The sequence below is a fragment of the Neofelis nebulosa genome, chromosome 9 (genome assembly GCF_028018385.1).
Source record: "Neofelis nebulosa isolate mNeoNeb1 chromosome 9, mNeoNeb1.pri, whole genome shotgun sequence".
NCBI lineage: Eukaryota > Metazoa > Chordata > Mammalia > Carnivora > Felidae > Neofelis > Neofelis nebulosa.
Window position 1 is genome coordinate 78,469,485 of NC_080790.1, and position 26,926 is coordinate 78,496,410.

Here is a 26,926-nt window from a genome sequence, read left to right on the forward strand (position 1 = left end):
AAAGGTAAGGGTCCCTGTACTTCCTGGGGCCAGAAGATTGTCACCAGGATGGTGGGGGCGGGCTTCCATGTAACATCCCATCCAGGGCTCTAAAAACCCTGTTATATGTTCTCAAAGAATTGTCAAAAAAAAGTTTGAATGTAATATAATCTGTAGAACAAGTTTATAATATATAACACTTTTACAACCCAGACCTCATCACTGTGCACCCAACAATAGCCATTTATGTATTGTTAGGTCTGCTCCTAGAGAGCAGGGACAATGCATATGCAAATTAGCACCCCCCAACCCAGATCAGCACACAAAGGGGGCACCCACAGAACAAAACTGGCCACTGTGGAAATTACATGTAAAATTGTGCCTTGCTGGCCATGGGTTGATATTAGGTAATGCGTCAAAATTGCGGCTTAGAGGTAGACCAGAGAGACTCGGACATGTCCTGGAAGAGGAGGGGCATTGAGGGCTCTGAGTCACCACAGGGCAGGAACAGATGTCAGCTAAACCAGCAAGACTCATCTGTGCCTGCTTCTTCTCCCTGTGCCTCCCCCCTCCCCGCCTAGGTTGGGAGCAAGGTCATTTATCCAAACATTCACCATTTGTCATTCACGGTGTGATACTCATATCCACAGCTACTTGTGTGTGGTTTGTTCTATAATCCCTCAGACTCTGTTTCACCATGTGGGTTAGAGCCTGAGTTTGGGAATTTTTTTTAACCCCCCCCCCCCCACAAATGCACATAATTTTATATAATAATCAGAGGAAATCTTTCCTCTTTTTTTTTTTTCCCTAAATGTTCATCTATTTTTGAGAGAGTGTGTGCCCAAGTGCACGGATGGGGAAGGGGCAGTAAGCTAGGGGGGGAGAGAGAGAATCCCAAGCAGGCTCCACACTCAGCATAGAGTCTGATGTAGGCCTTGAACCCATGAACTGTAAGATCATGACCTGAGCCAAAGCTTAACCAACTGAGCCACCCAGGTACCTCACCTTTTTCTAACTTATAAATGCTCATGGAACGGAGGATGCCACAAACAGTAATGAAATGGATAGTTTTGTACAATGAATGGCCCATTACGTTGTATTACCTTTACAGAATAGGAACTACTTTATGATTAATTTTTTCTTCCCTTCCTATCTCCTCAGAATAGGAAATACTTCAATATTTTCTAACATGAATAAATGTTCAAAAGAACGGATCTCTCTTTTTTTTGGTAATGTTTGTTGTTTGTTTGTTTTAAACATTTTAACTGAGGTGTAACTGATATGGAAAAACCTGCACATATTGAATGTATCCAAATTGACAGGTTTGAAGTGAGTTCCCCAGCTGCTGAACAAATGAGAAAGGACAGTGAGGAAAGGACAGTACTCACCTCCCACTGTGCTGACAGGGCTCACGCAGGCCCAGAGCAGGGCTACAGGCTCCCAGGCTGTGAAACACCTCCGTGACCTCTTGCAGGGAGGGGCACCACCAGTGCTTGTCTCCATCTGTCAGGCCAAGGGAGAGCAGAGGGTTAGTTAGGGAGGGCAGAGGAGGACAGGCACATGACTCCCATGGGAGGGCTGGGCATGACAGCCCCTGGCCCGAGGGGACCGTGTTTGCATTCTCTGGCACCACAGGTGTTTTCTGGAGGAATCAAACAACCAGCAGTTTTGAGACATCTGAGGGAGCTTTGGGAACCTGGCTGTTCATGTTCTCCTGTCTTCAAGCTCTAGCTACCTTCAAGCGAACGGGATCCATCAGAGCGCTGAGCTGCCCAGAGCTGAGTCAGATGAAGACACCTAAACCAGAGGCCTCAAAACTGCCAGATGCGGAAGGCATGAGCATGAGAGTCTCTGCTGCCCCAGGACCTCTGCCATTAAGGGCTGAGGCCAGCTCTGAACCTCCTGCTGACTCGACACTGCCCTTGCTGCAACATGTGGGTGTTCCCAGGTCCACCATTCCAGCCGAGGGCACTCCCCGCAGCCTGGGAGGTGTCTTCGAAGCCAGCTGGAGCTCAAAGTACCATTCTCTCTCCACTGGTGTAACAAAACATGAATGATAATCTGGCCACACTAATAGAGAGGGAAAAACCTTATGTACCCAGGGGCTCTTCTTCAGTCAGACTACTTAAGGGCATTTTCAGAACCAGGAAGCTAGAAAAACGAAAGACAACATGGAGGATGGTATTTCCCAAAGATGGCTGCAAGATCTCCTTCCCACGCCCTCTTCTGCATGGTGACCTCTCCACACCCCACCAAGAGGTGGAGTTCAGGTCCCCGCACTATCATCCCTCTATGTTATCTTATTTATTATTTTGCTTCTTGTCTGTCTCTCCCTATTTGAATGTAAATGCCCCCCCACCCCTGCACCCTGCACATCTAGTGCCTAGAGGAAGGGTTGGTGGGTGGGGAAGCTGAACGGAGAGAATCCTAAACAAACCTGACTGAGTAGTACCTGAATAAAAGGGAACCTGAAGACCAGTCCCAAGATAAACTGCCAGTATCAAGAACCTTGACAAACGTTCAATTTGACAGCAGGTGATGTGTCAGAATCAGGAACTTGGAAACCAGGCTAGAAGCACATTAGTAGCATATGCTTGACCCTTTGCCATTCTGGGGGTGAGAGTTCCCTCTGAGAGGCCCACCTCAGTGGATCCCCCATGGGCTAGAACCGTGCCAGGTGCCCAAGATAAAAAGGTGGCTGCATGGAGACCTTGACTTCAGGGAGTTCACAGCCTAGGAGGGAGGGGAGCCAGGCAGATAAGTAAACACAAGGGAATGTGCTCAAAACCAACCGAAGCAGATGGAAGGTGCAGAGCCTGCTCAGAGGGGGAGTTGATTGGAGGATGGGAGGTGCAGAGCCTGCTCAGAGGGGGAGTTGACTGGAGGTGGGGGGAGTGGGGAAGGTGAGGAATAAGGCACAGGTAATGGGAAAGGAAACATGCACCCAGCAAAGGGACAGAAATGACAAAGGCAGAGAGACACATGAATTAGCATGGCATGTCCAGTGACTCAAGGCAAGAAACAGAGCATCCTAAACTCCTTATGAAGCTCTGGCAAGAGTCTGGTATGGCTGCAGAGCCAGAAGCTGGGGGAATGGCCGGCAGAGGGTCTCTGAATCCCGTCCAAGGACATCTCTTCTGCTGGCATCGGGTGTCTCTCTCTCTGGAAATGTATATGGGTCAGGGCTCACCCAACAAGTAATTAGACTCTTGGAGGAGGAAAAACTTTCTTGTTTGTTTTTTTTCCTCTCAGGCAACTTAACAAGAGTAATGATACCCCTTGCCCGCTGCACAAACGAGCTGGGAAGAATGAAGTCTGCAAAACACAATGAGATTCCACTAGAGAGAGAGAGCTGTTTACTAGGGCCCTTGGGGGACTGTGCACGTACACACACGCATGTGTGGGCAGGCCAATGAACTTTCCAGGCATGTGCAAAGAGAATCAGCCTCCTTGAGGCCCTGGAGACCCAGCTGGGCGGGAACAGCCCACCAGCAGTGTAGCACCCCAAAGGGTGCTGTGCACGGCCACCCTCTCACCCCTCTTTAGCTGGTGCAGGTGTATCAGCTGCTTTAAGACTCCTTGGGAACAGCAGTGCAGGTGCCGCCAGCTTCAAACCTGAAGCCGGCTACTGTCCCCCTTCCCTACCCCACCCAGTAATTACCCCACACCACAGGTTGACCCAGGCTGATGTGTCAGGAGCGGTTTTAGAGCAAGGGGCCTGGATGCCTTGGGATAAACCAATCAACAGCCCTGGAAATTGGTTAAGTGACGACAGGCGCCCAAGAGCCCATAATTAACACTGCTTATAAGTAGGCCATGCGCTCAGCTTTTCCTGAGCACTGTTTGTCCCGAGTGGGGGTTTTCTGGAGAGCTGACACAGAAGAAAACTCAGACACAAGGCTCCAGCTCCCTAACTCAGTTTCTCCACACCCACACCACAGTCGTTTGAGGTGACTCCCCCAGGGAGCATTGGGGCCCTGTGCCTTTTTAAATGCCATGGCTAACAGCCCTGAGCATCTGGGCTCTGTTTAGAGACTGTGAGTCTGAAAGCATCCCTTTAGGTGGTTCTCCTGGGATGGAACTGATGCTTCGGGGGAAGGCAGGGGAAGAGAAGCACTGGGCCTAAAATAAAAGTGACTTTTCCATCTGTGCCTCAGAAGAAGTGTTGCTTCACGTAACACCACCGCCTCTGTTCTCCTGGCACCAGTTACAGGGAATGGGAAAACCACATACATCCCAAGAAGCTCCTCGGCTCGACGTGCTGGCCCCAGCAGCTCCCCTCCCTAGGCTTCTGTCACAGCTTCTCACCCACCAGCTCCCATCTTGGGCCTTAATGGTCTGATACAGGGCACAGGGTCCAGGGGGATCTGGTCTTTTTCTCCCTCTCTGCGTCCTCCAAATTGAATTGCTAATGAATATTCTGGGGTGGCTACCTTGAGAGGGCCAACCATGTGCCTGGGTCCTGATTCCCTGACACCATCTTAGAGACCCTACGATTCTCCAGGAACCTCAATGGGGGGTGCTGGTTCCTAATGGAAAGTAGGATACTGACCCATCAGACTGAGCCCAGATCCCAACTGGAGTGTGAGACTCACAGCATTTAGGGGAGGCTTACAATCTATTAAAAAACAATCCAGGGGCGCCTGGGGGGCTCAGTTGATTAAGTGTCTGCTCTTGGTTTTGGCTCAGGTCAGAATCTCACGGTTTGTCAATTTGAGCCCCCTCGGGCTCTGCGCTGATGGCTCAGAGCCTGCTTGGGATTCTGTCTCTCCCTCTTTGCCCCTCCCTCCCTCTCTCTCTCTCTCTCTCTCTCTCTCTCTCTGTCAAAAATAAATAAATAAACTTAAAAAAACTTAAACCCCTTCCCCCCGCCCCGCTGAATCCAACCAAGTAAATTTAAGGATCGAATTGGCTTTATGAACCAGTGATTCATGAACCAGGCAGCACCCCACCTCTCAGGCAGAGGGGTTTTCCAAGGAGTTGTACAAAATGGCAGGTTTTATAGGAAGGAGGGTGGGGCAAGAAAGTTGTTAGCAAAAGAAAAGAAAGGATTATTCCAAGCAAGGTCACCTTCCTTCAGTGGGAAAGGGCAGGCGGTCTTATAATACAGACAGATTACCTCAGAAGTGCCTATCACACAATTCCTGATTGACAGACTGACACTTAGGGGAGGCTGAAACTGCCATTAGGTTAGTATTAAGCTCTGGTTCGGTGACTTGGCCTAAGTGACACCACTTTGGGCTTGTAGGTATCCTTTTCAACACACCTTACCATTTCTAATCCTCCCAATTACTTAACTTCCCTTTGCACTTTTTCTTTAATGTTTGTTTGTTTATTTATTTAGTGAGAGAGCTTGAGCAGGAGAGGGACAGAGAGAGAGAGAGAGAGAGAGAGAGAGGGAGAGAGAGAGGGAGAGAAAGAATCCCAAGCAGGCTTCACTCTCAGCACAGAGCCTGATGCAGGGCTCGATCTCACAACTGAGAGATCATGATCTGAGCCAAGTCAAACGCTTAACTGACTGAGCCATCTAGGTGCCTCCCTGCACTTTTGTATTTAAATTCACACTTGTAAAATATCACCCGCTTTAGTCAATTGGCCTTAGCCTGTCATTTAAACTTTTTATGCACTCAATAAATGGTAACTGAACACCAGGTGTTGTTCTAAATGCTGGGGGCCCAGCAGTGAACAAAAGAGACAATGTTCTAGTCTCATGGAGCTGATGGTTTAGCAGGGAAACAGACAAGACACATTAAATAAATACACAGAACGATGCAGGGTGGCATAAATGGCAGGGAAGGAATGCGGTTGGGTACTGCAGGGGGGCAGCTACAGACAGAAGGAGGATCCTGGGGCGGGCGCACCCTGAAGCCAGGTGCCATTCCTCGCTTAGGCCCAGCCTGGAGCCCAGGGTGCTGGAGGGGTGAGGGGAAGGGCACAGAGAGAGGGAGGGAGGACTCACCGGAGACAGGGACACTGAAGGGACTCCAAGGAGAACCGCTTTTTCTCCTTTTCTTGAGTCTGTTCTTGCTAGGACCTGCAGCCCCACTTTGCACATACCTTATAGTACAAAGAATGGATGTCCTAACTGTAAAGGTCAAAGAGTTAATGATTTCTTTGCAGTTTTCCAGCACAGTAGATAACATCTAAGGAGTGACCAGGTGGGTCATCACGTATGTATTCCAGACAGCTGCCATTAGACATTGTAACGCCAAGACCCCCTGGCTCCAGAGCATAAGTGACTTATGGAGAACACCTGGACCTTTGTCCTTGTTCTGACTGGTTCCTGGGTAGCTGAGAGGACATGCTCACCATCCTCAATAAACCCTCAGAGCCCGAGCAAAGGAGAGACTCACTCTCCTTTCCTGAGTCTTCCAGACACTTCACCTACTATACTCTATCCCTTATGCTGCTCAGTAAACTCTGCTCTCACTTCTTCCCGTTCACTTTGATTTCTATCCTGCGTGAAGCCTGCGGGACCCCGTCTGCGTTCTCGGCCCACCTGCCCATATCACACCCACCCTGAAGACTGGGGCAAAGAAGAAGGGCAAAGGGAAACAACTGGTCTTAGGAGGATGGAGTGATGTTATTATCAAAGGGATCCACGTATGTGGTAAAAACACAATATTGCATCAAGTCTATATCTTAAAAACATGCACATCTCATTGCCCCAACAGCAGTGTGAGCACAGGATGGAGCCCAGCATTCTCGTGACCCTGACGCTGCCTCTCACCACGGGCAACTGTGTGCCTGGGACCCAGAGAAGCTCTGATCCACCTTCTCTTCTTGCCTCTCATGCCTGCTGGCTCCTTCTCCAGACTGCTCTGTCTACCCACATCCTTTTCAGTCTTCTTTTTGTCCCTTCTTTTTTATCCCTTCTGTGCCATGCAACCCACCTCACTGACCTTCATTTTCCCTTTTCTACCTGCTCCTCCTGAGCTGAGGCCCTCCCTCTAGTGCCCTCACAACCTTCTGCTTGCCTTGCTGTAACCCAGCCTGCATATACCCATCCCCCACACACTCTCTCTCACACACACACACCCCATATACAGCCCTCACACACACGCCCTTACACACTCACATATACACCCCCATATCCATCCACTCACCACCCACCCTCTCACACACACACACACACACACACCCCTATATCCACTCACCACACAACCTCACACACGCATATACACTCCTAATCCACCCGTCACATACACCACCAATGCACACACATCCCTATATCCACCCACCACACACCCTCACACACATATATACCCCTCTATACCCACCCAGTGCACAAACACACACACCTACACACCCTCACATACACACACACCCCTAAACCCACCCACCAGACACACACTCATCCTCACATACACACATATATGTCCTTATATCCACCCACTACACACACACACTCACACATACTTATATACTCTTATAACCGCCAAACCCCATATACCCCTATACCCACCCCCATTACACATTCACATACACATATACACCCCTATACCCACCCACCATACACACGACCCTATATCCACCCCATTCCACATCCATACACATCCCTATATCCACTTATCCCCCCCCACCCATGTATTCATCCACCACACACACACCCATACACATATATACACTCACATACCCATCCACCTACCACATACACACATACACACACACCATATACTATGGACACATGCCACCCATCTACTTATATACCACACCCTACTCATTGCACACACACTACATCCATCTATAGACACACTTCTACACCACACCTATACCATATCCACACTCACTTCACATACACGACCATCTGTACACACAAGACACAGTCACCACTCATACAACACACATATACTCACAGACCATACCATGACACTCACACATCACACACACATACCACACCCATACTCACCATACACACACACACACACACACACACACACACACACACACACAGCACCCATCCACACCCCCCCACACATAGCTTCCCTTCCCCTCCCCCCCCAACAGGTCTCGGTCTCTAGACCTTTTATTCATGTGAGTAAGGGTGTGTACAGGATAGGTGATGCCGTCCCCAGGCCACCTCTCCTCTCTCCTGCCCTCTGTAACTCACACCACTGCCTGGTGTCACCTAACACCATTGAGCATTCCTGGCCCCCAGTGTGTAGGACAGACTTGTATTGTGCCAAACCACTGAACCACTCATAGCTGCTAGAACTAGGTTCTGCTGCAAATAACAAAAAGACTGAAAACAAAACAAAAAACTACCTGGGCTTAAATAAGCTAGAATTTTTTTCTCTCTGATGAAGAAGTGTGGAAGTGTGTGGGCCACACTGGTACAGGGACCTGACTGATTGGGAGGATCTTGGGTGCCTGTTTTCTGCTCTGCTGTTCTCGGCATGTGCTTCTCCTTCTTAAGATCACCTCATGGTCCAGGATGGCTGCCAGAGGCCCAGCTGTCACATCTCAACTCCAGGCAACCACTTCCTTGCTTTGCTACCTCAGTATGCACTCTTGGGTTATTTTTAATGATGTAAGGTCCCCTCAGTATGACTCAGGGAGGTGGTATCAAACCACCCTGTCACATTTAAAAAGCAAGAATTTGAGGGGCGCCTGGGTGGCTCGGTCAGTTAAGCGTCCGACTTTGGCTCAGGTCATGATCTCATGGTCCGTGAGTTTGAGCCCCATGTCAGGCTCTGTGCTGACAGCTCAGAGCCTGGAGCCTGTTTCAGATTCTGTGTCTCCCTCTCTCTCTGCCCCTCTCCTATTCATGCTCTGTCTCTCTCTGTCTCAAAAATAAATAAACGTTAAAAAAATTAAAAAAAAAAAAAGCAAGAATTTGAGACTGATTTAGACTCAACCAAAAGCTTCCCAGTAACATCCCTGAATGCATGGCCTACCAGGTTTTCTCTCACTTTGGATTTCTGAACCTCAGATTTCTGGAATATTCCTGATCTTTAGATTAAAATGAAACAGAAGATAACCAAATGCTGACGAGCATGTGGAGCAACAGGAACTCTCATTCATTGCTGGTGGGAATGCAAAATGCTACAGCCATTTGGAAGACAGCCTGGTAGTTTCTTTCAAAACTAAACATACTCTTATCATACAATCCAGCAATTTTGTAATTTGTAAATACAAATCCTTGGTATTAACCCAACTGAACTGAAAATGTACAGCCACACAAAAAGCTGCACGTGAACATTTATAGCAGCTTTTCTCATAATTGCCAAAAACTAGAAGCTACGAAATGTCCTTCAGGAGGTGAACAGGTAAACAAACTGTGGTACATCTACACAATGGAATACTTCTAAGTGATACGAAGAAATAAGCTATCATGCCATGAAAAGGCACCTCCAATACATATTGCTAAGTGAAAGGAGCCAATCTGAAAAGGTTACACACTGCATGATTCCAATTATATGACATTCTGGAAAAGGCAAACTCTAGAGACCACAGAGATCGGGGGTTACCAGGAGCTTGGAGGGAGAGGGGGAGGAACGAACAGGTGGAGCACAGAGAGTGTTCAGAGTGGTGAAACTGCTGCGTATGATACAGTAATGATGGACACGTGCCATACGTTCACCAAAATGCACAGGATGTACAACACAAAGAGTGAACCCTAATTTAAACAATGGCCTTCAGTTAATGATAATGTATCAATAATGGCTCATCAATCCTAACAAATATAGCATACAAACACAAGATGTCAGTAGTAGAAAAAACTATGTGTGTATTAGGTTGGGAAAGTGGCGGGGGGGGGGGGGCGCGGGGAAGTATGTGGGCACTGCTTTCCAATCAAATATTCCATAAGCCTAACACTGTCCTAAAACAACAACAACAACAACAGAAATGAAGAACTTCTTAAAAGAAGAAAAGAAACAGAGGAAAAGGGCTCCACACACAGCACCGTGGGCAGCACATCCCTACAGTCTAAGGGATGGTGGTGTTTGTTGTATTCCAGATCAAGGACCCTGCTGAGAACCGAATGCAGTAGTTCTCAGACTCATCTGCACATTCTGGAATCACTTTAGGGAATAGCTTCACAAGTTACTGCCACCTGTGTCCCACCTCTCGTGACTGTGGTTTAATTAGGCTGGCTTGGGCTCTGGAATTTAAGAAAAAAATCCCAAGTGATTCTACAATGCAGCCACCTTGGGAAACCAGCGAGCTAATGAAAGCCATGGACTTCGCACCAGAACTGCACTCGGGGTCTCACCCTCACATGCTCTGGCAGATGCTGAGGGTGGGGTGGGTGTGGGGAGGAACCCACAGAGGGAAGTCCCCGCTCCATGTACACCCACAGCTCCCAGCCTTGCCTCCAAGGCGAAGGAGCCCAGGGGTCCTCAGCCCTGGCTGTTTACTGGAGTCATATGGGGAGGTTTTAAAATGTCCCTGCCCGGGCTGCACCCCATAACAACCTTAAAGGGCAGAACCCTGGCTTTGGCATGTTTTAAAGCTCAGACATAGTCCTGGGGGAGCTTTTTGATCAGGGTCTGAAAGACAAACATTAAGAAGTGTTCACCATATTATTGTATGAGGTGTGTGCACTTGGCCAAAGTCCTCATAACCTGGCACTTTCTCAGCCTGGCTGCACATTAGAATCAGGGAGCTTTAAAAGTCTGTGCCAGGCACTGTCACGTGTTCCAGGAGCAGACCCAGCTGGGCCTCAGCAGAAGCCATGGAGAGGCAGCACACAACTCCTGATGTATAGGTGGTCAGACAGAGAGGCAGGTTAGGAGGCAAATGCTCCAGAAGTCAGGGGCACAAGGGAGATGCCGGCTGGGTTGGGGTGATGCGTACATGCCTGTCCCCATGGGGTCCCTGCATTCTGACCTCGGAGGACAGGATAGCACATCTGGAGTTTGGCTTGCACACACAGCTCCACAGCTGACCGACCGCACAGGATCAGAGGGGCTGGTGGGAAAGATGCTGATGTCCGCTGCAGGCAAGGCACACATTCCCCAACACTCAGCCACACATTCAACGAATACCACCCGAGTCCTACTGCATGCTGGCTTGTGTAGCTGCCAGGAACTCAAGAGAACTTAAAACAAAGACAAGTGAAGCCATGGTCCCTGCGCTCTAGAGCTCACAACTTAATGGGTGAGATGAGTCAAAGAATCCGCCCATCAACTATGACCAGAGCCACAGAGAGTGGAAAGGGAGTGAGGGGGGGACACGGCTGGGTAGGGCAGGGCAGACCTTCCCAATGAGGCAACGCCAGAGGGGCTCACTGGTCCAGGGCAGAGATGGAGTTAGGAAAGCAAAAGCTAGGAAGATGCTGAGAAGAGGGAAGACACCATCTAGGGAGGAGAAAGTGGCGCATGCAGAGACCCCAGAGCAGGAGGGGAGATGAGCAGAAAAGGCCAGGGAGGCTGGAGCACAGAAAGCAAGGCAGAGAAGATGATAAAGCAAGCTGGACTGAGGGTCCAGCCAAACACATAGGAGACCATGTGTCACACAGACAGTGTGAAGACTGGGCTTTCCGGCCACCTGATTATCTGAGAAAGGGTGCTGTGGTGATTAAATGAGATAGGCGAAGCCCTGGACTCAGTGCCTGGCACAAGATGTCTGGAAATGTGAACTATTATTTTCAAGGAAACAACTTTTATTATCACAATAGACAATAGTATGTTTTTAAAAGGAGGATCAATTATGAAGTTGAATTACTGTTATTGTCAGGTTCCAACTGGAGACTTTGAAGGGGCCATGCCGAGCAAATGACAGCTCTGAGAGGGCTGGGGGATGGGATCTCCAGGGTGGTCCTCACGGTGTTTGCCTGCTTATTTGGGTCTGTATAGTGTTCTCACAGTACCAGTGTGGGGATTAAGAATACAGCTGGATCCCAGCCTGTCTCCTTGGCCCGGGATAGAGGCACCTGCCCCGTGAAGGTTACCCCCACATGAACAGAGGGCCGGGCCCTGGGCCCAGCACAGACATACTCCTTGCATGTGATGGTGACTGCCATACCACAACAGGAGATGGAATCCACTGGCAAGGCTGCGTGGAGCTCCAATGGGCAGGTGTCCACAGGCAGGGCCTCCATCTGGAGAGGCTCCCGGAGGCTCTGAGGGGGTTGCCTCCTACCACCCCAGCAGGAGGCTGTCCTGACCACCATGAGAGGCAGATCAGGTGGAGTGGGGACAACTCCTAATAAGACAGTGAAGAGTAGAAAGGGTCAACTGAATCTACAGACTAAGGGGTTGTTGACCGCTTAGAAATCATCTGAGAAAACAAAAACAAAAACCAATAATCTGAGAATAGAGTGAGACAGAAATGGCCAAAACAGAACTAGAGAAATTAAGATGAGAACTTGTGCTCCTTAGCTCCTTTGGTTTATCTAACAACCTCTGAGTCATAAAGAAATACATTTTCATCTTGATAACAGCTATCATATTGTGAGTAGAATCCACTATATACCAGGTGCCTCACCTAAGTTATTACCACCAACTCTGAAAACAATCCTGAGTGCTCAGTGCTGGCCACTTGGGTGAGGACTCTGTCAGTCTGATGGCCAAGCTCCATCTGCGTCCTGATACTGCTCCATGCTGCTGCAGGGTTCTTCCCAAGGGAGTGGCTGTCAGACATCCTGTCTCTACTCCATCCACCCCATCTTATGCTCTGTCACCCATTATGCATCCCCATGTTCCCACGATATGTCAAATTTCCCAGCAAGGCGTCAGCCTACAGCTCTAATCAAAGAATGCTTTTGTTGCCCTCCAAAACTTTTTTCATGGTGCATGTCTATCATTAAAGTTTTTTAAATTTATACCTCCAACAAACATACATTTATAAGCTCTACAAATGTACCATTATGCTAATATGCCATATACATGATATATTAAAAAGAGAAGTTAAAAAACATGAGCTACGGGGCACCCGGCTAGCTCAGTCAGTAAAGCATGTGACACTTGATCTTGGGGTTGTGACTTTGAGTCCCATGTTGGGGGTAGAGATTACTCAAAAATAAACTCTTAAAAAAAAAGGTTGAGCTACTTAAAATTTTTTTCTAAATAATTTGTAATGTTTTTTAATTTTTTAATTTTTGAGAGACAAAGTGCAAGTGGGGGAGGGGCAGAGAGAGAATGTGTGTGTGTGTGTGGGGGGGGGGGGGGGGTTGGACACAGAATCTGAAGCAGGCTCCAGGTTCCAAGCTATCAGCACAGAGCCCGACCTGGGGTTTGAACTCACAAACTGTGAGATCATGACCTGAGCTTAAGCTGGACGCTTAACCGACTGAGCCACCCAGGTGCCCCAAGTTTGAGCTACTTTTGACACACCAGTAAAAAAAAATGAACTACTATGATTTAAATTTCCACCTTAAAAAACTGGAGGAAAATAGAACAGATCAAACCCCAAACAAGCAGAATTTGAAAGGAAATAAAGGTAAGCAGAAATCAATGAAACAGAAAACAGAGAAATTCTAAGGAAAATCAATGAAACCAAAAGCTGTTTCTTTGAGATCAATAAAGGTGATAAACCTGTAACCCAAATGTTTGGGAAGAAGAAAGAAACAAATTACCAATATCAGAATGAAAAAGAGGCCATCATCATTGATCCAACAGACTTCAAAAGGATAATAGGAGAATATTATGAACAAATTTATGCCATTAATTTGACAACTTAGGTGAAATAGATGCAAAACAACAGAGCTCACTCAAGAAGAAACAGGTAATGTAAATAGCCACATATCTACTTTTAACAATTGGATTTGTAATTAAAAATCTTCCCATAAAGTAAACTCAAGGTCCAGATGGTTCCACTGGCTAATTTTACCAAACATTTAAGGAAGAAATAATACCAGTTCTATACAAACTTTTCCAGAATACTGAAGAAGAGCAAATACCTCTTAACACATTCTATGAAGTCAGTATTACTCTGACACCAAAACCAGAAAGAGAAACCTACAGACTATTATCTTTAGCGAACATAAATGTTAAGAGTTCTCAACAAAACTTTACCAGATTGAATCCAATAAAATATACGAAATTAATACATCATAACCAAATAGGATTATTCCAGAACGCAAGGATGCAAAAATAAACATTCAAAAATCAGTCAATGTAATTCACCATGTTAAGGGACTGAAGAAGAGAGGCACCTGGGTGGCTCAGTTGGTTAAACATCTGACTTCAGCTCAGGTCACAATCTCCTGGTTCATGAGTTGGAGCCTCACATCAGGCTCTGTGCTAACAGCTCAGAGCCTGGAGCCTGCTTCAGATTCTGTGTCTTCCTCTCTCTCTGCCCCTCTCCCGCTCACACTCTGTCTCTCTGCCTCTCTCTCAAAAATAAACATTTAAAAAAATTTTTAAAAATTCTCAGCAAAGTAGGGGTTTATCAAGTCTGTAGGATAAAGATCAACATGCAAAAATCGATTATAGAGTAGTACAAAATGAACAATTTGAAAATGAAATTAAGAAAACAATTCATTTTGGGATGCCTGGGTGGCTCAGTCGGTTAAGCGTCCTACTTTGGTTCAGGTCATAATCTCACGGTTTGTGAGTTCGAGCCCTGCATCAGGCTCTGTGCTGACAGCTCAGAGCCTGGAGCCTGCTTCAGATTCTGTGTCTCCCTCTCTTTCTCTGCCCCTCCCCTGTTCGCACTCTGTCTCTCTCAAGAAAATAAACATTAAAAAAAAAAAAAAAGGAAAGAAAACAATTCATATTATAATAGTATCAAAAATAATAAAATACTCAGGAATAAATTTAGCAAAAGAATTGCAAAACTTGTACATCAAAATGTAGAAAGAAACTAGGGCACCTGGATGGCTCAGTGGGTTAAGGGTCCAACTTTGGCTCAGGTCATGATCTCACAGTTCGTGAGTTCAAACCCCACGTCTGGCTCTGTGCTGACAGCTCAGAGCCTGGAGCCTGCTTTGGATTCTGTGTCTCCCTCTCTCTCTGCCCCTCCCCTGCTCGTGCTCTGTTTCTCTTTGTCAAAAATCAATAAACATTAAAAAAAAAAAAAAGAAAGAAACTGAAGATCTAAATAAATGGAGAGACATCCCATGTGCATGGATTGGAGGGCTTAATATTCTTAAGTATGTCAATCTGCCCCATATTGATCTATAGATTCAGTGCAATCCCAATAAAGACTCCGGCAGAATTTTTTTTTTTTGGTAGAAAATGACAAGCTCATTCTAAAATTTATATGAAAATGCAAAGGACCTAGAAGAGCCAAAAAAGTTTCAGAAAGAATATGAAGTTGAAGGATTTAAACTATCTGATTTCAACACTTATAAAACTACAGTATAAAGACAGTGGGGATAAAATTAGACCTATAAGTCAATGAAACAAACTAGAGTTCAGAAATAGACCCACACATATATGATCGATTGGTTTCTGAATAAACATACCAAGTTAATTCAATTCAGTAAGAATAATCTTTTCAACAAATGTGTTGAAAATGTGTTGGTAATATTGTATAGCCATATGTTGAGAAATTAAGCTTAACCTTACACCAGTGAAATGGACCACTGACCTAAAAATGTAAGGCTAATTATAAAGTATTAAACTTATTTTAATTATAAAAAGTGTAAATTATAAAACTTAATTATGAAATTTGTAGAAGAAAACAAGAAAAGATCTTGGCAACCCAGGTTTCACAAATATTTCTTACTTTTTTTAAAAGTTTTTTTTATGGTTATTTTTATTTTTGAAAGAGACAGAGCATGAACAGGGGAGGGACAGAGAGAGAGGGGGACACAGAATCCAAAGCAGGCTCCAGGCTCTGAGCTGTCAGCACAGAGCCCTATGCGGGGCTTGAACTCACAAACCATGAGATCATGACCTGAGCCAAAGTCAGATGCTTAACCTAACACTCAACTGACTGAGCCACCCAGGTGCCCCTCACAAATATTTCTTAAATACAACACTAAAAACACCAACGATAAAATATCAATAAATTGTACGTCATTAAAACATAAAAACGTTTGTTCTTCAAAACATACGGTCATACAAATGAAAAGGAAAGCCACAGACTAGGGGAGAATATTTGCAAAAAATGTACTGACCAAGAACTGTAATTAGAATATATACAGGGGACACCTGGGTGGCTCAGTCAGTTGGGTGTCCAACTTTTGATTTCTGCTCATGTCATGATCTCACAGGTTCATGGGTTTGAGTCCCATGTTTGATTAGCTCTGCACTGTCAGTGCAGAGCATGCTTGGGATCCTCTCTCTCCCTCTCTCTGCCCCTCCCCTCTGCTTCTTCTCTCTCAAAATAAACTAAAAAAAAAAAAAAAAAAAAAAAAAAAAAAAAGAATATATACAGAACTCTTACAATTCAATAGGAAGACAACCCAATAAGCAAGTGGACCAAAAAACTAAGTAGACATTTAACTAAAGACACACAGATGGCAAATAAGCTGATGCAAAGATCACCAGTCCTTAGGGAAATGAAAATTAAAAGCACAATGAGCTACTGCTACATACCTATTAAAAAGACTGATTAGAGGCCCCTGGGTGGCTCAGTTGGTTGAGCACCTGACTTCAGCTCAGGTCACGATCTCACGGTTCATGGGTTTGAGTCCTGTGTCAGACTCTGCTATTAGCACAGAGCCTGCTTTGGATCCTCTGTTTCCCGCCCCCCCCCCCCCGCTCCTCCCCCACTCATTCTCTCTCCCTCCCTCTCTCTCTCAAAAGTAAACATTAAAAAAAAAAAAAAAAGGACTGACTATACCTAAGTGGTGGAAGGATGTGGAACAACTGGAACTCTCCTACACTGCTGGCAGGAAAATGGCAGGGTCACTTTAGAAAACAGTTTGGCAATTTATTATTATTTTTTTCTTTTGAGAGAGAGACAGAGAGAGACAGAGCAAGTGGGAGAGGGGCAGAGAGAAGGAAAGAGAGAGAATCCCAAGTAGACTCCATGCTGCCAGCACAGAGCCTGATGTGGGGCTTGAACCCAGGAAGCTGTGAGATCATGACCTGAACTGAAACCAAGAATCAGACAGACACTTAACCAACTGAGCCACCCAGGCTCCCCAGTATGGCAATGTCTTAAAAACTTAAACATACAGGGATGTCTGGCTGGCTCAGTTGTAAGAGGAGGAGACTCTTGATCTTGAGGTTGTGAGTTCAAGCTCCACATTGGGTATAGACATTACTAAAGAAAAAATAAACTTAAAAAAAAAAGCACTTTAAACATACATTTATCATATGACCCAGCCTATCCACTCATAGATATTTACCCCAAGGGAAAGAAAGCAAATGTCCATATAAAGACCTGCATAAGAATGTTTACAGCAGATTTTAATAGCCCCCCAAACTGAAAGAAAAAAAACCCAAATGTCCATCAGTAGGGATAGGATATCCATACAATAAAATACCACTCAGCTATGAAAAGGAATAAACTATGGACACATACAACAACAAAGATGGATTTCAAATTATCCTGTGTGAAAGAAGCCAGACCCCCCCCCCAAAAAGTACCCATTGCATGATTCCATCTATTTATATAAAATTCTAGAGAATGCAAACTGATCTGCAGTGACAGAAAGTAGATCAGTGGTTTCCTACAGACAAAAGGGAAAGGAGAGATAAATTTATTACATAGATGCACAAGGAAACTTTGAGGGCATTGAACATCATTATCTTGCTAATGATGACAGTTTTATGGGCATATACATATGTCAAGTGAATAGATTGCATACTTTAAATATGTACAGGTTAATGTGTGTCAATTACATACCTCAATAAAACTTAAGAAAAAGAAAGATGGGTTAAAATGTAAATATAGGTGTTAATGTTTTCTTTTACACCTGGTGGCTCATCCCACCTCAAAGGTCCCCCACGCAGACCCCTGGTCTAGAAAATCCTGTCTGACTTGCATTGTGTAGACTGTGGCCTCTCCTGACATCCAGGGGAGAGAGCTGGGAAAATCCTAGAAGATTAACTCTCTACTGGAGGTAACTTAAGATGAATACCAAAGTGTCAGGAGAAATATGATGTTAAGTAAATCTATAAATACAAAACATGTGTTATGTGGATTGTGCATTAATTTTGCTCATAGAAATAATCACATGAAACTCTTAATAATAACTACTTGGGGAGAGGAAATGGCCATTGGGAGTGGGTGGGCAGGGAAGCTTTCACTTTTAATTTTGCACCTTTCTCTAGTATTTGAATTTTCTTTTTTTCCTGGTATTTGAATTTTCTGCACTTAATATACATAGAATACTTTGAGATAATAACAACAGGGTTTACCTAGCTAACAAGGTTATTTGTCTCGGTTTTGTTTTGTTTTATTCTTTTTACAAGAAGCAATCTTATAAATATTATCTGAGAAGGAGCAAGAAAGGAAGGTAGAGAAGGAGAAAGGAGATAGAATACAAGCAAACAATGACAGAAAAGAAAGTGACCCGCAAAACAGAGGCCTGTCCAAGGGAGCGCCAAAGCCCCAATGACTATAATACTGGAGCCCTGGGGACAGAAAGAAAAAGCATGGTGACCACGTGAGGAAGAACAAAGTGTCCAAAGACACAAAGAAAATGAAACTAATTTTTTCTGAGAACTAAGTTTCTCGCCCACTTAAAAAATATCCAAAGAATGTACTGGCCAGGGTCATTTTATTTTGTTATATTCTCCCCCTCCTACACAAATATTATAGAAGCTGGTAAGGAATGAAATGGGTAGGTAAGAATGAACAACACTGTTGGAAGACGAAAGGACAGAACCTACGCGTGTTTTACTCCTTCTCTAGAGTGTTTCGATCTCATTGATAGGGCTCCTTTTCTCCAGGCACTGCTGCCTACTCAGTGTGCTGGCACAGTTACTGGCCAGTCCTACGCTGGCACAGCCAAAGCACGTTTGCTAAAGAAACATGAGGTCATTTCTTTCAAGCAATTAATTGCACAAGAACATGTTTGCTTTCAAAACCAAATTCTGCCATTAAAAAAACAATTAGAGCTAATAAACGAGTTCGGCAAGGTTGCAGGATACAAGGTCTGTATACAAAAATCTGCTGTCTTTCTACACACCAGTAAGGAACAACCTGAAAAGAAAATGAAGGAAAAAATTCCATTTATAATAGCATCAAAAATAATAAAATATTTAGGAATAAATTTAACAAAAGTATAAGACACACTGATGAAAGAAATTAAAGAAGATCTAAATAAATGGGAAGATATTCCATATTTGTGGATTGGAAGACTCAATATTATTAAAATGGCAGTAATACTCAAAGTTATCTACTGATTCAACACAATCACTATCAAAACCCCAGCTGTCATTTTTACAGAGGTTCACAAGCCATCCTAAAATTAATATGGAAATACAAGAGACCCAGAATAGCCAAAATAATTTTGAAAAGAGCAAAGCTAGAAGACTCACACTTCCCAATTTCAATACTGCAAGCTGTAGCAATCAAGAATTTGGGGTACTGGCATAAGGATATATAACTCATGGAATAAAACTGAGAATCCAGAAATAAACTCTTGTATCTATGGTCAATTGATTTTCAACAAGGGTGCCAACTGAATGGAGAAAGAACAGTCTTTTCAACAAATACTGCTTTTCAACAATTGGATACCCACATGCAGAAGAATGAAGCTGAACCCCTATCTCACACCATATTAAAAAAAACAACTCAGAGTAAATCAAAGAGTTAAATGCAAGAGCCAAGAGAATAAATCTTTCAGAAGGAAACAAAGGGAAAAATATTCATGACCTTGGACTAGGAAATGGTGTCTTATTTGACACCAAAAGCATAGGAAACAATAGGAAAATGTTAGATAAATTAGACTTCATCAAAATTTAAAACTTGTGCATCAAAGGCCACTAACAAGAAAGTGAAAACAAAAACCACAGAATGGGAAAAAATATCTACAAATCACATATCTGGTGAGGGTCTAGTATCTAGAATATATACATTTTTTTTAACGTTTATTCATTTTTGAGAGACAGAGCGCAAGCAGAAGGAAGGGTACCAAGAGAGAGGGAGACACAGAATCTGAAGCAGGCTCCAGGATTCGAGCTGTCAGCACAGAGCCTGGCATGGGGCTCGAACCCACAAACCCTGAGATCAAGACCTGAGCCAAAGTCGGATGCTCAAACGACTCCCCAGGCCTCCCCAGGGGAGTCCCCTGACTCCCCTAGGCCACCCAGGCTCCCCAAGTATCTAGAGTATATAAAGAACTCCTGCAACTCAACAAAAAAAGACCACCAACCCAATCAAAACATGGGCTAAACTTGAACAGATGTTTCCCCAAAGAAGACATACAAATAGCCAATGAATATATGAACAGATGCTGAAAATCCTTAGTCATTAGAGAAATGCAAATCCAAACCACAAGATACCACTTAACACCCACTAGTTTTGGCTATTAAAAGATGGACAGTAACAAATGTTGGCAAGGGTGTGAAGAAACTGGAACCCTCCTACATTGTTGGTGGGAATGCAAAATGATGCAGCCACTTCAGAAAATAGTTTGGCAATCCTTCAAAAAGTTAAACATATAGTCAACATATGACCCAGCAATTCCACTCTTAAGTGTACACCCAAGAGAACTGAAAACACATGTCCCCATAAACATATGCGTGCAAATGTTTATCGTAGCATTATTCACAATAGTAAAAAAGTGGAAACAAAGCAAGTGTCCACCAACAGATGAATGGATAAAATACGGTACATCCATACAATGGAATATTATTCAGCCATAAAAAAGAATAAAGTACTCATACATGCTACAACATGTATGAACCTTGCAAATATTATGCTAAATGAAAGAAACCAGATACAAAAGGTCACACATTATATCATTACATTTATATGAAATGTCCAGAATAAGCAAGTTCATGGAGACAGAATGTAGATTAAGGGCTGCCAGGGGCTGGGAGGAGTGAGGGGGTGGGAAGTGACCACTGATGGGTATGAGGCTTTTTTCCAGGGTGATGAAAATGTTCTGGAATTAGTGGTGATGGTTGAGCAACTCTATGAATCATATTGAATCATACACTTTAAAAGAGTGAATTACATGGTATATGAATTACATCTAAACAACACAAATTCTGTCCCAGTCTTGATAAATATTAACAACACTTCACTGTGCCTGCAACGGCCCCCACCATCCTCTGAGATCTGGCTTCAAACATCCAGTCTTATCTCCTAATCTACCCCTTTAAGGGAGCCCTACTCTCCCTTCCTCCTCGTCTTTGTTCCCAGTGCTCCCTCCTTCCCTTGCATCTCTCCCAAATCTGACCCGCAGGGCTGCAAGTCAGTGGTGCTATATAGCACCTACAGTGGAATACAGTCTGCAGATGGGTTCACAGTGGGGGTTTGGGGGGTTTGGTCTTTTAACTGAATTCATTACCAAGAGGAGATTTCACATACGTATTCTGACTACCGCAGGTTATACTGGCTGCTGACCCAACAGCCATGCTCCCCGTCATCCCTGGTATTGTTTGGGTGTCTGCTCAAGGAAAGTGGGTCCACCCCAGCAGATGAATCATGTCAACCTGCTTATCTTTGCAGGGACTGGCCTGGGGTGGCTATTGGGTCGGTCAGGGCTCTGAGCTACAGGCAACAGAAAAAAAGCTCTGGGTGTTTAAATAGAAAGCAGTTTGTTATGTGTTAGAAGCCAATTGACGGTAAAGTTAATGAAGTTTAAGCTCTGAGGTCCTCACTGGCATGGCCCCCTGTGAATGTTCTAGGTTAGGGAAGGGAAGACAGGCTACAACCAATGGTCATTTCTACATGAACATTTCTAGATCTAAAGAGATCTAGAAGAAAGGGATCTAAACCTCCCAAGGTCCAGTATTTGGTATGACTTCTCTACTCACTCTAAATAAATGTCCTCTTTCATACTTATTTTTCCATGTTGATGAATTAGATGATCTAGATGTTATAATTACAGACAAGGATTTAAAGCAACTGTTATAGCTACACTCAGAGTGGTAAATGATAATATGCTCATATTGAATGAACATGTAAGAAATCCCAGTAGAGAAATACAGACTATAAAAAAAAATACAGAACTAAATGGAAATTCCAAACTAAAAATTCAAATATTAGAAAGGAGGCTGGAAAAGTGAGTCTCCAGGATTGTACCCTGGAGGGGGAGGGAGGATCAGGAGGCTAAAAATTCTTCAAATATAGTCATGCTGTTCAAATGGTATCAGACAGTCAGAAAACATGGCAAATGTCCTCTAAAGGCTGTGACCCAATTCTGTCTAATGAAACAAAATGGAAAGTGTCCTGGTAAAACAAGAGAAAAATAAGAGAAAGGATGACCTCTTCTCCTCCACTCTTCTTTCTGCCTTGAACTGCTGTATCATGAGAACATGATGATGCTTGGAGCTATGGCAGCCATTTTGCAGCCTTGAGGAGATGTAGTGAGAAGGGTAACACAGAAGCTAAAACTGGAGCCCTGATACTGCAGATCCACTAAGCATACCATGGAACCCCTCACATGTGGATTTATTGTCATGTGAGACAATAAACTTTTCTTAATTGGGTATTTGTCACAGTCAAAGTTAAACTGACTAAAACACAGCTGCTCTTGAAAATGGAGAGATCTGGGGGCATTTACGTGGCTTAGTCAGTTAAGTGTCAACTCTGGATTTCGGCTCAGGTCATGATCTCATGGTTCATGAGGTTGGGTAGTGTTGGGCTGTCAGGCAGGGCTCTGAGCTGACAGCATGGAGCCTGCTTGGGATTCTCTCTCTCCTCTCTCTCTGCCCCTCCCCCTGTGCTTGCACATACACTCTCTCTCTCAAAATAAATAAATAAACTTAAAAAAAAAAAAAAAAAAGGAGAGATGTGTGAATACCAGACCTACTAGCCTCTTAGACAGGGCAGGAACTCTCTAGTCACTCACTCACTTGGTCCCCACAGACAAGTGAGTTTGCCATCCCTGCCTTATATATCTTTTGAGAGATGATTCAACTGCCTTCTTTCTTACAAAGCACTTCCTGTTTCCAGCCTCCCTGCACCCCAACCCCACCTAGCTAGAAGTAATCTTCTTCTCCTTGGAATTCCCACAGTTTTGTGGTTGTGTCTATCTCCTGTTGTAATTGTGCATTTCATCTCCTCCCACTTGGCTGTCAGCCTTCTGAGGGCAGGAACCACACATTATTCATCCCTGTATCTTCCTCTGCCATCTAGCGAAGTACTGAACAGAGGAGACACTCAATGTATGTTTTCTAAATAAATGCATAAACATCCCTTGCAGTGAAAAATGTCAGTGTTCTGAAATATCCTAGCCTTCGAGCTCACCAAGGAGCTTTTAACAGGTGATGTGTGCTGCTTCTCAATGTAGGAAAGCAATATCCACCATACTCCAAAACTCCAGTGACCCCCGGACCTGAACCCTGCTCAGCCCTCAGCCCCAGTCATCCAGGGCACACCTGTAACAGTCCACTCTGAGGCCTGGGCCAGCCTTAGCTCTCCCTTTACTCAGGACTGTAAGACCTTCCCCAGGGTTGTCTGTGAAAAACAGCCAGTCACCACAAACTCCAGCAAGGGATGGAAATTTACACACATGCAAATCTCCCCATTTTACTAAAGAGAAAGGCCAGGCAACCTGAAAACACATACTTCGATCACAGTTCCAAATTGGAGGGAAGGCAGCTCGCAGGTTCTGCCCTAGAGGGCTGTGTCCTACAGAGGACAAGGACACTCAGAGCACCTCAAGTTGCTAACAAATCCTGAGGAGCACGACTTCCTTTTATACCCATTCTAGATCTAATGTAACCTTACACATACTTCTTGAACTGGCGGTTGATTTTTAGTTCCAGCTTTTGGTAGATTCTCTGCTGGCACCTATTTATTTTATTTTATTTTATTTTATTTTATTTTATTTTATTTTAATTTAATTTTATTTACTTTTTTATTTATAGTTATGGTAAAAGCCACGTAACATAAAAATTTCCCCTTAGCCATTTTGAAGTGCACAGTTCAGCAGTGTTAAGTACCCTCACACTGTTGTGCAACCATCACCACTGTCCATTTCCTGAACTTTTTCATCCTCCCAAACTGAAACTCTGTCCCCATTACACACTAACTTTCCACTGCCCCTTCTCCTGGGTCCTGGCAACCACCATTCCATGCTCTGTCTCTATGAACTTGATGCCTGTAGGTACTCCACATACGTGGCCCGTACAGTACTTGTCCTTTTGTGCCTGGCTTATTCACTCAGCATAATGTCCTCACAGTTCACCCATGTTGTAGCCTGTGTCAGAGATTTCCCTCCTTTTTAATGCTGAATAGTATTCCATTGCATGTATATACCACATTTTATCCACTCATCCATCAGTGACACCTGGGTTACTTCCACCTTCTGGCTATTTGTGAATAATGCTACTATGAACCTGGGTGTACAAATACCCGTTTAAGTCCCTGCTTTCAATTCTTTTGTGGACCTGGACTTTGACCTTCCCCAAATCGTCAAGATCCCAACCTTGGCATGGAATTCTCTAGGCCAGTCTCTATCCCAAAGGGAAAGAAAGAGAAGCCCAGGCTGGGCTCTCAAGTGATACCATGAGAAACTCTCTGGAGCCAGAGGTGAACTGGCTGGGAACTTCAGAGCAGGATCCTGGCCCCTCCTGATGGGGATGATAAGACAAGTGAATCAGGGATGATGGAACAAGAAGCAAAAAAGAGTGGGATGTCCCCTCTGCCTCTGCGGGAGGAAACACATACCACGGCATGGAGGAGAGGAGCAAGACAAGGAAGGCCTCTGTTCCCCAAAAGGGCAGGCATGCCGCAGAGGAGGCCCCAGAGGTTCAAAAAAGGGCAGCTCGGGCTGCAGGGGCAGAGGTTATGAAAAGGGTGGGGATGCCCAGACTGGTGCTATTCAGAAGACCTCAGTTACAAGGGTCCCAGCGTGGGGATGGGGAATGGGGGAGGAGGGGAGGGGATGCGGCAGTCTGGAATGCTCTCATTTGACAGATGGGCCCCAGCTCAATCAACTCCTTAAGTACAAGAGGCACAAAAGCAGAAATCCAAAGGGCCAGTGGGGCAGGGGCTTAATGCTGCATGGTGGGTCTATAACTTTGGTCTTTAGGGTTAGGTGCTTTCAAATTTTAGTGGGAGGGTGGGCAGATTACAGCTGTGGGCAAAAGCAGGCTCTGGACACCTGTGAATCCCTCTCCCTGTCTGCTGTAAGCACCTTTCAACTTGCAACATGATAGCTTTTGGTGCCCAAGTGTCTAGGTTCAGGTACCAAATGATGACAGCATGGGAAGGGTATAGCCACTAAAGGGAAAACTGATTGCTCTGTGGAACTCTGAACATCTTCAGGTATAGAGATGACCTAAATCACCTTTTCAATGTCAGGACGAAGGTACAGACTTAGGGCTCTCATTTTTGCCTGGATCAAACTTAGGGGCTCTGCTGATACCCAAGGAGCCAAGGGGGACTACTGGTGGAGGCACAGGTTCAAGGCCCGCCCCCTTGGTGACTCCAACACAAGGAGCTTCCCTGATTAGATGCAGATGTTCCTGAAACCCTCCCAAGCAAACTGGGGCCCGCAGGAAGAACTCAGAGGCAAGCTGTCCCTTTAAGTCCAGAAAACTCATGTTCCAGATTGTTCTGGGATCCCAAGAGTCTGTGAGGTCAGCCTGGACTTGGCCACAGTGACATATGGGTCTGAAGCCAGATCAAGGTGCCAAGGAGCCTGTTGGCTCAGCTTTTTACTAATGCTGGAGCCAGAGCCAAAGATGGCCCGATGTCTCCATGTCCCAGTGATGCAATGTCCCCACCAGCACCTCTCCTGCATGCCATGCTCCAGGGCTGCGGAGAGCTGTGTATTATATAGGCTCTCGAGCTTGGGTACTCAGGGCAAAAGTCTCCACTCTGCTCCCTAGTACTGACCAGACTGATGGAAGAGCCCATTCACACTGAGATCCCACAGGAGGCCAAAGGCTCCTGAAGAAGTTTCTGGAGGCCATGTCAGCAGCTAGAAGGAGAAAAAAAGCAGGTTAGCTGGGTCATTCCTATAATAATAGTAATAAACCTTTATTATTCCATACCAAATAAATTCCATTTAACCCTCACAAGTCCACGTGGCAGAACGATATTGCCATTTTTGACATTTTACAGATGAGAAAAATCAAGCTCAGAGGGGTCAAGCAACTTCCCCAGGGTCACACAGCTAGTAAGTAGCAAAGCCAGAATTCAATCCCAGGCCAATGTGACTTGAAATCTCCTACTCTGTCCACCTCCTTGTATGAGAGTATCGGTCCTTCTGGCCCTTACTCCCTGTGGTCACGGCCATGCCCCCTCCAGGGCAGGGGCCAGTGTAGAGGAGAGAGAGAGTTCGAAAGCACTCAGTACACTCAGCTGGACAATAACAAGACAGCTACTCTCCATGAACCTCCTGTCATTTCCGGGTCACTGCCTTAACTTACAGTCATCTTGGACCACTGGCTCTGGGAGGGGCTTGGTACAGAATACAGATCCTCGAATAACCGAGTGGGGAGTGCAGGTCACCCACGTGACTCAAACTCACTGGGATCCTTACTTGAACGCTCCTTGAGTCTGAGGATCATAATCTGAGGATATGGAATCTGGAGAGAACATGACATGGAGAAAAGCAGGGGGACAGCACCTTCCCCACCAGGGCCATCCTACCCAGGGCCATCCTGGCCACAGATGGGGCTAGGCCTTAGGGGTGGGGCAGTGCCTTGGTGGCCCTGTTCCTGCCCACGGTCGGCCCTGCTGCATATTATACCATCCTATTATACCATCCTTCCGAGAGTGCAGAGAAGAGCCTGCTGTGGTGGACGTGCTGGGCACGTTCCCTCTTCAGGCCCAAAGCTCTCATCCCCAGGGGCTGGGGGCTGGGGTTGTTGCTTGCTGAGAGTCCTGAGCTGAGTTCCTCTCTGGGCATTGAACTTGCAGGGTAGGAGTGCCTCAAAGTCACACCCCCTCTCCAAGTGTAGCCTTAGTCTGATAACTGGCCAATGCCAGTCCAAAGGCCTGGACCTCTTGCCTCAACTGGGACAAC

At 45.2% G+C, this 26,926-nt stretch overlaps 1 protein-coding gene across 5 annotated transcripts in view; it reads right to left on the minus strand.

Annotated features, from left to right (window-relative positions):
- Positions 1 to 26,926, minus strand: part of FAM178B (family with sequence similarity 178 member B) — a 115,535-nt gene that overhangs the window by 45,277 nt on the left and 43,332 nt on the right. For all 5 annotated transcript variants that reach the window (XR_009248703.1, XR_009248702.1, XM_058684334.1 and 2 more), the window contains exons 8-9: positions 25,792 to 25,876; positions 1,368 to 1,482 (exon numbers count right to left, since the gene is read on the minus strand). Coding sequence is in view for 3 of the 5 variants with exons in the window: in XM_058684334.1 (XP_058540317.1) it covers positions 1,368 to 1,482; positions 25,792 to 25,876 (200 nt within the window). In the remaining 2 variants the exon portion in view is untranslated. The remainder of the gene's footprint in view (positions 1 to 1,367; positions 1,483 to 25,791; positions 25,877 to 26,926) is intronic.